Raw genomic sequence first — 17,951 nt, forward strand, 5'->3', positions numbered from 1 at the left:
TTGGGCTAAAGGTTTCTGTGGATGTGGATGTGAGTTAGGGCTGGGAGATTCAGTAGGTAAATACTGGGGTTTCTCTGAGTGTGTTTTGGGGATGGAAGTTTGCTGTGGGTGTGTTTTGGGGATGGATGTTTCTGTTGTGTTTTGGGGATGTGAGTTTGTGGTGTTTTGGGGTTGGAGTTTGTGAAGAGGTTTTGGAGGTTTCTCTGGGTACGTGCACATCTACATTCATATTGGATGCTTAATGCTCAGCAATAAATACTGGGTGAAAGAGTTAGTTTGATCATTAATTTACAATATTCACCGATTATGCATCAAACTCCTGAACATTGAATCCTAGTTAAAAACATAAATGTTGATCTTCCTTTCTCCCTAATTCCATTTCCACCTCTTCTGAAGCTGTTGCCTCTTACTGCGTGCTGAACCTTGACTTTACAGTTCTTCAGAGGCTGACCCTTGCTGGGGTATTTATAACGCAGTCCACATCAAGCAGTGCAGTCCCTCTCCTCTGGATAATTTAGTCCCACGCCAGTCAGTGCAATTATACACAGTGTCACTGAAATTTCATGAAGTTTTAGAAGTTAGAATATCAGGGAGCCGAAGAAATAAAATAAGATGACAATCATGGGGTCATTTTTCACACTTAACAATTTTTCATATTTAAAATGGTGACCACTTTAAACTGTGTTTCCTGTATTTCTGTCTATGGGTGGCCTCTCAAATCCTATCCTTTCCATAGAATCTGTACACTGCAGAAGGGGGCCATTCAGCCCATCTGGGCACTGAAAAACAGCAAGAGCATCCTACCTAGGCCCACTCCCCCACCCTATTCCCATAACCGCATCTAAAATACACATCTTTGGGCACTAAGGGGCAATTTAACATGGCCAATCCACCTAACCTGCACATCTTTGTCCTCTCTTATCCCAGATAATCGTCAGGGGTTCTGTTTCATCGAAGCTTTGCAAACCATGTGTCAGATGTCATCCACCAACCGTAACCTAGTTACCAAGTCTGAATGTTGCTGTAATGGAGGCAGGGGATGGGGCAACCAATGTGAATTGTGCCCACTGCCTGGCACTGCCCGTTATAAGAAAATGTGCCCCCATGGACCTGGATATGCCACAGATGGTAGAGGTAAGGCAGATTTATACAGGTCCTCAGTCGTTTATTAGTCGACTCCATGAGTAATTTTCCAACCTTACATCAGCCAAGAGCCTTGTCCACCTTGGCTTCTGATAGTTGGGCAGGATTTTCTGGGTTTTCCCACCGGCAGGATCTTCCAGTCTCACTGAAGTTGGACCCTATCATGCGTTCTCTGATGACAGGAAGGGCGAGCCATACAAATTGTCAATGACTTTGTTGGGACCGGAGATGCCGCCGGTAGCCTACGGTGAGCCACCTCCACCGTGGGAAAACCCACTCCAGAGGGACTGGAAAATTTTGGCCTTGGCCGGCATGGATTTTGGTTCGTGGTTGGAAAACCATGTGCCAGAATTTCCAAAATATACTTTCTCTGGGCGAGGGTCCTGGTCAGAGGCACAATGTGGGAAAATGACCTCCTCTGTGTACCCGCTGTGTCAGTAAACTCCAATCTGATTTAACGGTAACAAAATGTCCGATGAGCCACGTCATCACTCTCTTGGGGGATTGTGATTACACTCATTCAGTGTGAATGCTTCATTTGACAATTTAGTGTGGCCAATCCACCTAACCTGCACATCTTTGGGTTGTGGGGGTGAGACCCACGCAGACACGGGGAGAACGTGCAAACTCCACACGGACAGTGACCCAGGGCCAGGATCGAACCCGGGTCCTCAGTGCCATAGGCAGCAGTGCTAACCACTGCGCCACCATGCCACCCCATTGGTTGAGCCCATCATTGCTGGCACTATTCCAGGAGATGTCAACCTTTGGAAAAGGCAGAATGGAGAAGGAAGCAGAGCCTTGAGTTGATATTCCAAGCTGGATCAGTTCCAATGTCTGTGAGCGATAGAATTGCTGGTGTGCATTTCAGTGCAATTACAGTATCCCCAGTATGTATTGCCTCAGTGTGAGGATTGACTGCACTCCATTAACTCTTCGGTAGAACATTTCTGGCTGATACACTTTTGGCATAGCCCTGGAGGACACCGGCTCTGGTATTGATACACCAGCGATTGTCAAACACTTATTTGGGAAGGGGGCCATGTCACTATCAATGGAGAAGTCACAAAGCAGCAATGCAATGGTGAATTTCAGGAGATTTGTCTTTGTGGCACACTTTCTTATGAAGGTGATGCTCTGTTAAAATTTACTCCATGTTAACGATTCATATCAAACTTGTTTCAAAGCTGAGTCCCAATGGAACTCCAGCCAATCTTCATCCATCTTTACCAAAGAGGTAGATGCTACACAGCACGTGGTGACAGGTGAGCAAATTCTGTCCCTAGAGAGGTTCAAAATTGATGCGGAGGAAGTGTTGAAAAGACTGTTGGTACTGAAAGTTGACAAGGCAGCTGAACCGGATGAGATGCATCCAAGTGTATTGAAGGAAGTGAGAATGAAAATTGCAGGGGCGCTGGCCACAATCTTCCAGTCTTCTCGAGACTCAGGAGAGGCGCCTAAAAAGACTGGAGAATTGCAAATGTATGCCCTTGTTCAGAAAGGTTGTAAGGATAGCCCCAGCAAATACAGGGCAGTCAGTTTAACATCAACAGTGGGCAAGCTTCCAGAAACAATTATTCAGGATATAATTTGTAGTCACATGGGAAAATGTACGTTAATTAGGAAGAGCCAGCACAGATTTCTAAAGGGGAAATTTTGTTTAACTAACTTGTTGGAGTTTTTTGAGGAGGTAACAGAAAGGGTTGACGAGGGTAATGCTGTTGATGTGGTGTACATGGACTTTCAGAAGATATTCGATATAGTGCCACACAGCAGACTTTAAAGTTATAGTTCATGGAATAAAAGGGACAATAGCAATGTGGATACAGAATTGTCTGACTAATAGGAAGCAGGGAAATATTTCAGGCTGGCAGAAGGTTTGTAGTGATAAAAGCAAATAACTGCGGATGCTGGAATCTGAAACCAAAGAGAAGATGCTGGAAAATCTCAGCAGGTCTGGTAGCATCTGTAGGGAGAGAAAAGAGGTAATGTTTCGAGTCCAGAATACCCTTTGTCAAAGGTATGTAGTGATGTTCCCTAGAGTTCTGTATTTGGAACCTTGCTTTTCTTGCTGTGTTATTAATAATCTAGATCTTGGTGTGCTGGTGACAATTTCAAGTTTAAACTTGGAAGTATTGTAAATTGTGAAGAGAACCATGTAGAACTTCAAAAGACATAGACAGGGTGGTGGAATGGGCAGATAGGTGGCAGATGAATTTCAATGCGGAGAAGTGAATTCCGCCCCCGCCGCCCGCCGAATTCTCCGAAGGGAGAAAAGTCGGCAGGGCGTCAATCGCGCCGCACGCCTCGGAGAATAGCACGGGTGGGCGCGAGGCAATGGATTTCGGGGCTGCCGATATTCTCCCGTCCGGATGAGCCGAAGCATGGTCACGTCGGTGTAAATCAAACCACCTTTCAATCGGTGTCAACCAGTGCTCAAGGTTTACACCGACCAGCGTGGAGGTGGGTGACGGCCTGGGGGGTTGGCCGCTGGAGAGGCAATGGTGTGGCCTGTATGTGTGGGGGAGAGGTGTGTGTAGGGTTGTGTGTGTGTGTGAGCGGCGGGGGAGGTGGTTAGAGTGGGCTGGGCTCCGGGGGAGTGCCGGGAGGGGGGTGAGTGCCGGGGAAGGGAGGATGACTGCCGGGGAGGGGGACGGGGGACGGGGTCCGTGCCGGGGAGGGGGACGGGGGACGGGGTCCGTGCCGGGGAGGGGGACGGGGGACGGGGGGTCCGTGTCGGGGAGGGGGACGGGGGTCCGTGCCAGGGAGGGGGACGTGGGGTCTGTGCCGGGGAGGGAGACGGGGGACGGGGTCCGTGCCGGGGAGGGGGACGGGGGTCCGTGCCGGGAAGGGGGACGGGGGGGGGGGGTTCCATGCCGGGGAGGGGGACAGGGACGGGGGTTCCGTGCCGGGGAGGGGGACGGGGGGACGGGGTCCGGGACGGGGGGGCGGGGTCCGTGCCGGGGAGGGGGGGTGGTCCATGCCGGGGAGGGGGACGGGGGGACGGGGTCCGTGCAGGGGAGGGGGACGGGGGGACGGGGTCCGTGCCGGGGAGGGGGACGGGGGTCCGTGCCGGGGAGGGGGACGGCGGGTCCGTGCCGGGGAGGGAGACGGGGGACGGGGTCCGTGCCGGGGAGGGGGACGGGGGTCCGAGCCGGGGAGGGGGACTTGGGGTCCGTGCCGGGGAGGGGGACGGGGGTCGGGGTCCGTGCCGGGGAGGGGGACGGGGTCCGTGCCGGGGAGGAGGACGGGGGTCCTTGCCGGGGAGGGGGACGGGGGGGGATCCGTGCCGGAAAGGGGGACAGGGGTCCGTGCCGGGGAGGGGGACGGGGGGGGATCCGTGCCGGGGAGAGGGACGGGGGACGGGGGTCCGTGCCGGGGAGGGGGACGGTGGTCCGTGCCTGGGAGGGGGACGGGGGTCCGTGCCGGGGAGGGGGACGGGGGGGGGGGTCCGTGCCGGGGAGGGGGACGGGGGGACGGGGTCCGTGCCGGGGAGGGGGAGGGGGGTCCGTGCCGGGGAGGGGGACGGGGGGGGGTTCCGTGCCGGGGAGGGGAACGGGGGTCCGTACCGGGGAGGGGGACGGGGGTCCGTGCCGGGGAGGGGAACGGGGGGACGGGGGTCCGTGCCGGGGAGGGGGACGGGGGTCCGTGCCAGGGAGGGGGACGGTGGTCCGTGCCAGGGAGGGGGACGGGGGGTCCGTGCCGGGGAGGGAGACGGGGGACGGGGTCCGTGCCGGGGAGGGGGACGGGGGTCCGTGCCGGGGAGGGGGACGGGGCGTCCGTGCCGGGGAGGGGGACGGGGTCCGTACCGGGGAGGGGGACGGGGGGGGTGGGGTCCGTGCCGGGGAGAGGGACGGGGGGCGCGGGGGGTCCGTGCCGGGGAGGGGGATGTGGGGGGGGGGGGTGTCCGTGCCGTGGAGGGGGACGGGGGACGGGGTCCGTGCCGGGGAGGGGGACGGGGGGACGGGGTCCGTGCCGGCGAGGTGGACGGGGGGCGCGGGGGCTCCGTGCCGGGGAGGGGGATGTGGGGGGGAGGTGTCCGTGCCGGGGAGGGGGATGGGGGGACGGGGGGATGGGGTCCGTGCCGGGGAGGGGGACGGGGGACGGGGGTCCGTGCTAGGGAGGGGGACGGGGGTCCGTGCCGGGGAGGGGGATGTGGGGGGGGGGTGTCCGTGCCGGGGAGGGGGACGGAGGGGGGTTCCGTGCCGGGGAGGGGGACGTGTCCATGCTGGGGAGGGGGACGGGGGGGCGGGGTCTGTGCCGGGAGGGAGACGGGGGGGCGGGGTCCGTGCCGCGGAGGGGGGGGGTCCGTGCCTGGGAGTAGGACGGGGGGGTTCCGTGCCGGGGAGGGGGACGGGTGGACGGGGTCCGTGCCGGGGAGGGGGACGGGGGGACGGGGTCCGTGCCGGCGAGGGGGACGGGGGTCCGTGCCGGGGAGGGGGACGGGGAGTGGTTCCGTGCCGGGGAGGGGCACGGGGGGACGGGGTCCGTGCCGGGGAGGGGGACGGGGGTCCGTGCCGGGGAGGGGGACGGGGGTCCGTGCCGGGGAGGGGGACGGGGGGGGGGTTTCCGTGCCGGGGAGGGGGACGGGGGTCCGTGCCGGGGAGGGGGACTGGGGGACGGGGTCCGTGCCGGGGAGGGGGACGGGGGTCCGTGCCGGGGAGGGGGACGGGGGGGGGGGGTTCCGGGGAGGGGGATGGGGGGGGTCCGTACCGGGGAGGGGGACGGGGGTCCGTGCCGGGGAGGGGGACGGGGGTCCGTGCCGAGGAGGGGGACGGGGGTCCGTGCCGGGGAGGGGGACAGGGGTTCGTGCCAGGGAGGGGGACGGGGGGTCCGTGCCGGGGAGGGAGACGGGGGACGGGGTCCGTGCAGGGGAGGGGCACGGGGGTCCGTGCCGGGGAGGGGGACGGGGCGTCCGTGCCGGGGAGGGGGACGGGGGACGGGGTCCGTGCCGGGGAGGGGGACGGGGGAACGGGGTCCGTGCCGGGGAGTGGGACGGGGGGGGTGTGGTCCGTGCCGGGAAGGTGGACTGGGGGCGCGGGGGGTCCGTGCCGGGGAGGGGGATGTGGGGGGGGGTGTCCGTGCCGGGGAGGGGGACGGGGGGACGGGGTCCGTGCCGGGGAGGGGGACGGGGGACGGGGGTCCGTGCCGGGGAGGGGGACGCGGGACGGGGGTCCGTGCCAGGGAGGGGGACGGGGGTCCGTGCCGGGGAGGGGGATGTGGGGGGGGGGGTGTCCGTGCCGGGGAGGGGGACGGGGGGGGTGGTTCTGTGCCGGGGAGGGGGACGGGTCCATGCCGGGGAGGGGGACGGGGGGGTGGGGTCTGTGCCGGGGAGGGAGATGGGGGGACGGGGTCCGTGCCGGGGCGGGGGGGGGTCCGTGCCTGGGAGTGGGACGGGGGGGGGTTCCGTGCCAGGGAGGGGGACGGGGGGACGGAGTCCGTGCCGGGGAGGGGGACGGGGGGACGGGGGTCCGTGCCGGGGAGGGGGACGGGGAGGGGTTCCGTGCTGGGGAGGGGCACGGGGGGACGGGGTCCGTGCCGGGGACGGGGGTCCGTGCCAGGGAGGGGGACGGGGGTCCGTGCCGGGGACGGGGATGTGGGGGGGGGGTGTCTGTGCTGGGGAGGGGAAAGGGGGGACGGGGTCCGTGCCGGGAGACAGGGGTCCGTGCCAGGGAGGGGGACGGGGGTCCGTGCCGGGGAGGGGGATGTGGGGGGGGGGGGGGGGGTGTCCGTGCCGGGGAGGGGGACGGGGGGACGGGGTCCGTGCTGGGGAGGGGGACGGGGGTCCGTGCCAGGGACCGTGCCAAGATGCCCGGGCCGTGGGCTTCTCTGCCGTGGCCGGGTTCCCCATGGTACAGGGCGCGATTGATGGGATGCACGTCGCCGTGCGGCCACCTGCAGATAACAAGGCCGTGTTCACCAATAGGGAGGGGACCTATTCGATGAACATACAGGTGGTCTGCGACCACCGCATTATGATCCTGCACGTCTGCGCCCGGTACCCGGGCAGTGTACACGACTCATACGTGTTGTCGCGGTCATCCATCCCCGGCATGTACGAGGGACTCCATCCCCGGCTGAGGGGCTGGTTGCTGGGCGACAGGGGCTACCCATTGCGATCGTGGCTGATGGCGCCTATACGGAGGCCACGCAATGAGGCGGAGAACCGCTACAATGACGCCCATATAGCGACAAGGGGAGTGGTAGAGGGGTGCTTTGGCGTGCTGAAGATGCGTTTCAGGTGCCTGGACCTCTCTGGGGGCGCCGTCCAGTATCGGTCAGATAGGGTCGGCCGCATCATTGTGGTGTGCTGCGTCCTGCACAACATAGCCGAGCAGAGGGGCGATGTGCCGCAGGCAGAGGAGGGCGGAGTGGAGGAGCAGCAGGAAGAGGCGCAGTCCTCCCCAGATGAGGGGGATGGGGGCAATGGTCAGGGCAGACGGGCTAGACACGGGCGGGTGGCTGTCCACCGTTACCGGCTGGGCCAGCGGGCACGGGACAGGCTGATAGACGCCCGCTTCACTGACTAGATGGGCGTGGGAATCGGGTAGTATGGCCACAGACCGCACATCATGGAAACACCCGACCACCCACACCCCCGACCCATCCACCCACCCAGCACCCTCACCCCCCTCCCCAACCCTACCCACCCCGCCCGCATGCACACCACCCCCCCATTGCCGATCCACCTGCGGCACAACGGCCGAGCTCACACAGTTGCCGGTGGACGCGTGTCTATTGCAGGCCATGGAGGATGATGACAACCCGCCCTGCGATGAGCTCCTGGCTCCACATCGTTGGACTATGTCTGACCTATGGCCACAGTACCACCATCCACCCGGACCATCCCTGCATGCGGCTATGACACTGCAGCGCACGGTCCCGTCCTCTGCCCGGGGAATGTTGATGGCGGCCCAGGGGGAAGGGGGCAGACTCACCTGGGGCTGAGGTAAGACCACCCCTCACACACACACTTGCGCTCAACGTACATGACACCCCTGCACGCTTTGGACAGAGCACAAAGGCAGCTTCTGTAGGTGTAACATTGACTTTAATAACAAAAGGAGTTCATGCACGTGCCCTAGCCCCTAAAACTCATCTAAGCCCTGCACCCGTGCCAACTTACTCAGTGTCTAATTGTTTGGCCTTACGGGCCCTTTGACTACGCCTAGGTAGTTCCCCAGACGGTACAGCAGAACTGGAAGTGGATTCCTGTGATTCCTGCCCTCTGACACGGGATCCCTTTGGCGGCCGTTTCCTGGGGCATCCTGACCTAGATGGGCCAGGCTGCGGCCCGGGCGACTGGGATGGCGAGCTGCCAGCCTGTCCTGCCCGTTGCCCACCCGATGCACCTGGGACGGAAGGGGGGAGCCTGAGGTGTTGAGGTGTTCCGGGACCTCCCCTACAATGGGACCCGGAACAGGCCCCAGCACCTCCTCCTCCCTCGGGGTGCCCGATGGCCCCCAGGCCTCTACATGGGTGGGGGATGCGAACGGACTGGCCATCCGACGCCCCCCCGACATCTGGAGCTGCCAGTCCTGGAGGCCCGTGCTGGTATCGACAAGGGTCTGCAGGTTTGCAGCCATGGAGCTCAGGGAGTTGGCAATCCCTGTCTGTGACTGTGCGATGCCGGCTAGCACATGGGCAATGGCGCCGATGCCCTCATCGATGGCCTGCTGAGACTGGGCCATGGCCTGCTGAGACTGGGCCATGGCATTGAGCGCCTCTGCCATCTGCCGCTGGCGCTGGCTCATGGCCTCCTGTGAGAGGGCAGCCATGTCCTGGGCCACAGACGCCGCCTGCACAGAAAGCCCCAGGCCTCGCAAACCGTTCCCCATGTCTGACACCGTCGCACCCATTGCCTCCACCGCGGACGCCACCCGTGCAGTGTCGGCCTGGGTGGCACGCATGGCTGGCACCACTGCCAGCTCCTGGACACGGGTGGACTCCTCCACCTGTGACTGCAGCCGCCGCAAGCTGGCCATCACCCTCTTCGCTCGTCCCAGGTTCGGTGGTTGCATCGGGGCGATGGGTGGGTGTGGTAACTCCAGGAACCCGGGATCCATCTGGGCGGCAGATGTTCGCGTGCGCCGGGCTGCCCTCCGACCGCCCGGCCCCTCTGCTGCTCCTACCTCCACCTGCTGTACCGGGACGGCTGTGTTGTGCGCACCAGTGAGTGTACCAGACGCCTCATCACTAAGGTGCACAACCGAGGTGAGTGTTTCTGCGATGGTGGAGGGTGTTGGTGACAGCAGTGGCGTTGTGTCGTGCGCATCGTCCGTCTCTGAGTCCATGGCACTTTGGGGTGGCGGTTCGTCTCCGCCCATCCAATCTGAGTCACTGTCCGGTATTTCAGTTTCCTGGGTAGTGGTGCCCTGGGTAGGGGTGTCCTGGGTAGGGGTGTCCTGGGTTGTGGTTTCGTGGCTCGGCAGTGACGGGGGCCTGTGGCTGCCCCTCTCGTCGCTGGGTGGCACATGCCTGCGTCGCCGCACCCGCACGAGGCGGGGGCGTCGTCTCCCTGTTGCTCCAGGTCTCTCCGTCTCCCGTGGTCTCCGAGGGGCATCGTGCGGGCGTCGCATGCTGGAGGGTCCGGGTCTCTCCGTCTCCCATGGTGTGCGAGGGGCATCCTGCGGGCGTCGCATGCCAGAGGGTCCGGGTCTCTCCATCTCCCGTGGTCTCCGAGGGGCATCATGCGGGCGGTCTGCATCTGCGGGGATGGGTGCCTCGACGTTTGCTCCTGCGATACACAATGAAGCATGCATGGTTAGACACGCAGGCAGTGATCAGGTGATATGGGGGAGGGGGGATATGGGGGAGGGGGGATATGGGGAGGGGAGATATGGGGGAGGGGGGATATGGGGACGGGCTGTCGGTGGCTCACTTGCTGGTGGGCCCCCGACCTCTGCATCAGCAACCTCCCGGTCCTCAGGTCCGCCAGCCAATTCCAGGGCCCTTCCCTCATGTTCGGTAGGTGGCCTCTCATCAGCTGGGCCTCCTCCAGTCCTCACATGCTCCCTGGTGTTGTGTGCGCATTTCTCCTGTGGGGGGGGGGGCAGGGGTAAAAGGCAACAGTGTTAGATAGGTATATGAATGCACGCCATCGGTTGCGCGTGTATTGCAGAGGTTAAGGTTAGGGCTGGATTCACTTGGGGAAATGGGGGAGGAGGGATATGGGGGAGGGGGGATATGGGGAGGGGGGAGGGGGGATATGGGGGAGGGGGGATATGGGGGAGGGGGGATATGGGGGAGGAGGGATATGGGGGAGGGGGGATATGGGGGAGGGGGGATGTGGGGGAGGGGGTATATGGGGGAGGGGGATATGGGGGAGGGGGGATATGGGGGATATGGGGAGGAGGATATGGGGGAGGGGGGATATGGATATCGGGCAGGGGGGGGGCGGCTCACGCTGGCTGCTCTGACGAGGTCGTTCACCTTCTTGTGGCACTGGGTGCCTGTCCGTGGTGTCAGGGCCACAGCGGTGACGGCCTCTGCCACCTCCCTCCACAGACGCCGGCTGTGGCGTGGGGCAACTCTGCAGCCGTGTCCGGGATACAGGGCCTCCCTCCTCTGCTCCACTGCATCCAGGAGCGCCTCAATGTTGCGGGACTGGAACCTTGGGGCTGAGCGGCGGGCGGCCATCCGGTCGGGTCTTCTAGTCGGGTGGGGGAGCAGCGCGTCTTATGAGCGGCCACGCCGTGCGGCGTGCATGACCCCGCACGGCGTGAACCACGTCAGCCAGCGCGGATAGCGTCACGTCGCTGCTAGCCCATTCCGGGCCGGAGACTTTGCGACGTTTGGTACGGCGTGATGCAGGTGGGATTTGCGCCGTTTTTGCTGCCGGTCGGCGGACATCGCGCCGATAACGGAGAATTTCGCCCACGTTTACATATTACAAATAATATATTATACATTACAGATATCGATGAGTGTCGAGTGATACCTAACTTGTGTAAGAATGGGCAGTGCATCAACACCATGGGCTCCTTCCGCTGTTTCTGTAATATTGGATACACCACTGATTTAACAGCAACCTCCTGTGTTGGTAAGAACCCTTTGTGTTATCCTTTCCAAGTAAGTGATGCACAGCAACCTTGCAGGCAATGCTCTTGTGCACATATCAGCGTATTTCTTGTATAAGGAAAAATGTATTCTATTTATCAATTGAAAAACCCAAGTGGCAGCTCAAGGCCCAAAGGGCTGTACACCTCTCATGTTGGAAAGAGTAGGGAAGAAGTCAAGGTAAGTCAGGAAGCAGAGAGCAGGTGGCCTAAGTTCGGATTTTAAAAGCCTGCAGATTCTGCCAGGGAGAACAGGCTCAGGGAGGCGAACCATTCCACAGTTTTCTGATCCTAGGAAAGAATGGGTTAGGTTTTGAGAGAGTAGGATGATTTGAACACTGTGAGGATGAAGGGAAGAGGAAGCATGCAGTTGCATTTTTCTTACAGCCGTTCAAGGGATTTAGGCATCTCTGGTTAGGCCAGTATTTTTTTTTTTTAATTTTGAATACCCAATTCATTTTTTCCAATTAAGGGGCAATTTAGCGTGGCCAATCCATCGACCCTGCACATCTTTGGGTTGTGGGGGCGAAACCCACGCAAACACGGGGAGAATATGCAAACTCCACACGGACAGTGACCCAGAGCCGGGATTGAACCTGGGACCTCGGCGCCGTGAGACGGCAGGGCTAACCCACTGTGCCACCTTGCTGCCCAGGCCAGAATTTATTGACCATCTCCATTTGCCCTTAAGAAGGAGATGGCGAGCAGCCTTCTTGGAACCACTGCACTCCATGAGTTACAGGGACATCCACAGTGCTGTTACAATGGATACTTGGAGCTGAAGAAGAACAAGAGAGGGAAGTTCAGGGAAATAGTGACCATTATAATGTTAATAAAGTAAAGCGAGACAAGGCAAGCTCAGTTATAGAGCGAGGGGTGAGAGCGGGCTCATCTATCATACAAGTAATTTTACTTGTGTCTCCTTTAAAGGTCTCTAAGCTTCTCCAGATGTGGAAAATTATTCAAAAATTGTTGTGATTTTACTTCTTTAGAGAATTAATGATTGTTGGGGTAATTGTAGAGACTTTGATTGAGGACGAGATCCCAAAACTAAGGCCAGAATTCTCCAGCCGTTCCCTGGTGGCGGGATTCTGTAATTGTGCCGGCAGCTCACCCCACCCGTGGGTTTCCCGGTGGGATAGGGTGGCTTCTGCAGCAGGAGCAGAGAATGGCACGGTGTGCCCCCCTCCCACCGTCAAGAAACATGTGGCTTGGAGACTGGAGAATACTGCCCAAAATCTTAATGAAAACCAATATGTCGAGCTCCGAAGAGTCATATAGAACTCAAAACGCTACTACAGATGATGCCAGGGCTGTTGGGTTTTTCCAGCATTTTCTGTTTTTTTGTCAAGTTAATTGTTTCCATTAAGACTAAGGTTAGGTGATTAAACAAGAACCAAAAAGATGATTACTGATTAAGAAGCCTCATTAGGTCAACACAGCATTCTGAGACCTTATAATATGGTAATCCCAGTGAAAAAGGTGTGATAGAAGAATTGATTCAATTGTTATTCAGTGTTCCTCTGTACGCTATTGTTCCTGCTCAGCAGATGGACCATCAGAGAGGGAGGTCAGGGTTTACATTCCGAAATGATACACTCCGTGGCCATCTGGGACTAAGAGTGATCCTCACATTCATGATGATTCTGACAGGACTGGGTACATGGGACCACCAGGACTAACTCAGCATTAACACCTTCTTCCTTGTCGTTTCCTTACAGATCTCGATGAGTGTGTGCAGTCACCCAAACCCTGCAACTTTATCTGCAAGAACTCTGAAGGCAGTTACCAGTGTTCATGTCCACGAGGCTACATCCTGCAGGCAGATGGCAAGACGTGTAGAGGTAGGGGGCTGAAGTAAGGGGCCTATGCATTCTGCTTACAGCCCAAAAACACTAAAGCTTTGTTCAATGGATAGCACTCTTTGCCAATAAGTCAGAAAGTTACAGGAATAGGTCCAACACTGGAGGCTTGAGTCTCTGAAAATCTAGGCTGGCAATTATAGTTCAGTAACGAGGGAATACTGCGTTGTCCGAGATGCCATCTTTTGGCTGTGGTGTTAAACCAAGGCATTGCCTGCCCTCTTTTGTGATGTAAAAGATTTCATGACATTAATTTGAAGAAGAGCAGGGAGGATTTTTGCTTTATTCTTTAACGGGATGTGGCCATCGCTCTGGCAAGGCCAGAATTTGTTGCCAACCCAACTGTCCCTGTATTTAGTGCTTTGCTAGGTCATTTCACAGGCTAGCTAAGAGCCAGCCACATTGCTTTTGATCTGGAGTCACAGTTAGGCCACCTGACAGATTTTCTGCCCTAAAGGAATGGGTTTAAGTGACAATCAATAATAGTTTCATGGTTTAGGGGAGGTAGTGGTGTAATGGTATTGTCGCAGGACTAGTAATTCAGAGACCCAGGGTAATGTTCTGGGGATCTGGGTTCGAATCCCACCATGGTAGATGGTGAAATTTGAATTCAATAAGAATCTGGAATTAAAAGTATAATGATGGGCAGCGCGGTGGCACAGTGGTTAGCACAACTGCCTCACGGTGCCGAGGACTCAGGTTCGACCCCGGCCCTGGGTCACTGTCCATGTGGAGTTTGCACATTCTTCCCGTGTCTGCGTGGGTTTCTCCCCCACAACCCAAAAAGATGTGCAGTGTAGGTGAATTGGCCACACTAAATTGCTCCTTAATTGGAAAAGAAAGAGGTTGGGGCTCTAAATATCTAAACATAAAAAATAAATATAATAAAAGTTAATGACCATGAAACTATTGTCAATTGTTGTAAAAACCCACCTGGTTCACTAAAGTCCTTTCGGGAAGGAAATCTGCTGTGCTTCCCTGGTCTGGCCTACAGGCCCACAGTAATGTGGTTGATTCCTTTGGAAAAAAGCTTTCTGAACTCAGTTGAAGAGCAGTTTGAGATGGGCAATAACTGCTGGCCCAGCCAGTGATGCCCACATCTGATGATAATAATAATCTTTATTATTGTCACAATTAGGCTTACGTTAACACTGCAATGACGTTACTGTGAAAGTCCCCTAGTCGCCACACTCCGGCGCCTGTTCGGGTACACAGAGGGAGAATTCAAATTCAGAATGTCCAAATTACCTAACAGCCTGGCTTTCAGGACTTGTGGGAGGAAACCGGAGCACCCGGATGAAACCCACAAATACACAGGGAGAACATGCAGTCTCCGCACAGATAGTGACCCAAGCCCGGAATCGAACCTGGGACCCTGGTGCTGTGAAGCAACTGTGATACCACTCCGCCCACTATTTAAAAACAAAAGTCACGATTACTGAGACCAGCTTCACATTCCAGATTTAACAATTGAATTCAAATTCCACCAAATGTCATGGTGGGATTTGAACCTGTATCCCCAGGGTCTGGGCCTGTGGATTACTATTACAGTGATATTACCGGTATGTCTCTATCTACCTATTAACTACCATCTGTGTCCTAGTCAATACCTATCCCCAACAACCATTGAAAAACCCAGATTAGCTGGTCATTATTGTGGTGGGATCTTGCTGTGGGTAAACGGGCTGCTGTGTTTCCTAAGTTAGAATAGAGACTATGCTTAAAATAAACATATCTATTCTGTCAGCACCTGTTTCTGGAGCACTCGACAGAAAAAATGAGGAAATTGGTGCAGAAACCAGAAACAACTGGGGCTGGATTCTCCAAAGATGGCGCTATGTCCCCACGCCGGTGTAGAAGCGCTGGCGTTTCACTCCCCAGTTTCCTGCAGCCGCCTCGCGTGAGTCCCGACTGACCAGACGTGGTTAGAACCACGCCATCGGGAACTTGGGCGGCCGGAGTATCGCTGGGAGGGCCTCTGGCAATGTCTCCCCAGCCATGCGGCGTAATTCGCGAGAGTGGCGCCGGGCCCGATTCGGGTGTAAAAGACGATTCTCCGCCCCTGCGCCAAACGCGATTTCGGTTTGGGGCTGCGGAGAATCCAGCCCCTGATTTTCACCTGTTCTGTGGTTCAGGGGCATCCCCATTGGAGGTGGGAAACTCCCTTCTGAAAATTACAGCTTCATGTGAATTGTATCTAAATAGTGCAAGTGTGACATAAAAGACCTTTTCACCATTGCTGAGAAATCCACTTTGTGCCCTCAGGATTCTCCGGTCACCAATGCCCATTTGCGATCGGCTGGAGAATCCCCGTTCGTGACCAAATCGGGGGCGATGCCACTTTCGCGATGCTCCGCCCCCTCCTAAGCGGCGTACTCCGAGCTCCCTCCAAAGCGGCCGTACCGACGGCCTCAGGACATTGCCAGAGGCTCACCCCCCGATGCTCCGCACCCGACCGGCCGAGTTCCCGACAGTGTGGGTCGCGAGTGATCTCATCCGCCGGGAACTCGGCCTGGCAGCTGCAGACTCAGTCTAGCGCCGCCACAGTCGGGGAGGGCCGATCAGCGGGCAGCGGGGACTTTATCAGGGACTAGGGGCACTGTTGGGGGTGGTCCGGTGCTCACCAAAGTGGGGGGACTATTTCGCAGGCTGGGTCCACAAGCGACCGGCGCATGTTGCACGGCGAGGCCGCTGCCGGCCACCACAGCGCGCATGCACAGCCACGGATCCGGCAATTCTCTGGGCCCTATCGGCAGCGAGAGCCAGGTGCTCTATGCTGCCGGCATGCTAGCCCCCAGCTGCACGGAGGATCGGTGGTCGTTTTGCGCCGAATGTTCGGATGTAAACGCCACCGTTCCCGCAATGGCGTGAGGACATAGCCTCACAATCGGAGAATCCAGCCCGTAGTCTACCAGCACCTGAGATTTTAGTAGGATGACAAGGAGTATCGGGATTGTTGGAGACCCCAAAGGTGACAGGAATCATGTTGCTGCAAGTGTACTGGACAGTGGACATCTTCTCACCCACTCCAGGAGTGCTTTCACCCCAGGGTGAAGGCCGCACCATGTGAATACATCTATGTTTATCTGCAATGCAGCAGTGCACTGTCTAACTTATACAGACAGGGGGAGGAAATTCAGCCCCCAATTGGTCTCATCCATCTGCAGCCCAACATTCCTGTTCTGCCCAGAGAGACCCCTTTGGCCCAGCTGCATTCCACATCCCTCGACCCTGCTCCACCTGTGCCCCTGGACCTCGCTTTGTTCTGTGCCCATGGACCCCACTGTGCCCAGGGTCCCTGGATCCTGCCCCATCCACAGCCTCTCAAAGCCACTTCAACTTGAGTCCATGTCTGTTCATTCCACTGGGACTTCTCCTTTCCCAAATCTGTAAATCTCAGAGTTTAGGGAATAGTAAAGTTGTTGTCCCATTTATCCTGACAACTTTGTTAATACTGTTCTCGAGTTCCGTTTGTCAAAGGTTTTCGACGGAACTCTCTTTGATGATACCAACCGAAATCAACCGTCTTCTGCAGTCCTTTCATTATCCTGCAGGAGAGATATCTATAGAATTCTATAGATTTTAGAATCTGTAACCTTGTCCAAGGCTATTGCCCTCCAGCCCTTGGCTCACTTGCTTAGGTTAACTGGTTTGTTCATCTATATCTTATATTATTTTAAAAGATTTGATCAACAAAGCCCTGAACCCAGAGCTACACTATTTAATGAAAATGCTACTCACATTGAAGAACTGGGGCATTGAAACTCAGCACAATTATTCAGCAAGTATTGACAGAAATCTTTGGATCCTCACTTTCTTCAGGTGATATCCCGGAGGACTGGAGAATAGCCAATGTTGTTCCTTTGTTTAAGAAGGGTAGCAAGGATAATCCAGGGAACTACAGGCTGAGCCTTACGTTAGTGGTAGGGAAATTACTGGAGAGAATTCTTCGAGACAGAATCTACTCCCATTTGGAAGCAAATGGACATTATATTGAGAGGCAGCATGGTTTTGTGAAGGGGAGGTCGTGTCTCACCAACTTGATAGAGTTTTTCGAAGAGGTCACAAAGATAATTGATGCAGGTAGGGCAGTGGATGTTGCCTAGATGGACTTCAGTCGGCCTTTGACTGGTACAAAAATGAAGTCACACAAGATCAGGGGTGAGCTGACAAGGTGGATACAGAACTGGCTAGGTCATAGAAGGCAGAGAGTAGCAATGGAGGGATGCTTTTCTAATTGGAGAGCTGTGACTAGTGGTGTTCTGCAGGGATCAGTGCTGGGACCTTTGCTGTTCGCAGTATATATAAATGATTTGGAGGAAAATGTAACTGGTCTGATTAGTCAGTTTGCAGACGACACAAAGGTTGGTGGAATTGTGGATAGCGATGAGGATACAGAGGATTTAGATCGTTTGGAGACTTGGGCGGAGAGATGGCAGATGGAGTTTAATCCGGACTAATGTGAGGTAATGCATTTTGGAAGGTCTAATGCAGGTAGGGAATATACAGTGAATGGTAGAACCCTCAAGAGTATTGAAAGTCAGAGAGATCTAGGTGTACAGGTCCACAGGTCACTGAAAGGGGCAACACAGGTGGAGAAGGTAGTCAAGAAGGCAGACAACATGCTTGCCTTCATTGGCCGGGGCATTGAGTATAAGAATTGGCAAGTCATGTTGCAGCTGTATAGAACCTTAGTTAGGCCACACTTGGAGTATAGTGTTCAATTCTGGTCGCCACACTACCAGAAGGATGTGGAGGCTTTAGAGAGGGTGCAGAAGAGATTTACCAGGATGTTGCCTGGTATGGAGGGCATTAGCTATGAGGAGCAGTTGAATAAACTCGGTTTGTTCTCACTGGAATGACGGGGGTTGAGGGGCGACCTGATAGA

The 17,951-nt window shown here is 57.1% G+C and overlaps 1 protein-coding gene across 1 annotated transcript in view; it reads left to right on the plus strand.

Moving 5' to 3' along the window:
• Positions 1 to 17,951, plus strand: part of fbn2b (fibrillin 2b) — a 408,379-nt gene that overhangs the window by 369,559 nt on the left and 20,869 nt on the right. Inside the window, exons 57-59 of the mRNA XM_072482639.1 lie at positions 928 to 1,134; positions 11,060 to 11,185; positions 12,923 to 13,045. Of these exons, the coding sequence (XP_072338740.1) occupies positions 928 to 1,134; positions 11,060 to 11,185; positions 12,923 to 13,045 (456 nt within the window). The remainder of the gene's footprint in view (positions 1 to 927; positions 1,135 to 11,059; positions 11,186 to 12,922; positions 13,046 to 17,951) is intronic.

This window comes from Scyliorhinus torazame, chromosome 18 (genome assembly GCF_047496885.1).
Source record: "Scyliorhinus torazame isolate Kashiwa2021f chromosome 18, sScyTor2.1, whole genome shotgun sequence".
Lineage (NCBI taxonomy): Eukaryota > Metazoa > Chordata > Chondrichthyes > Carcharhiniformes > Scyliorhinidae > Scyliorhinus > Scyliorhinus torazame.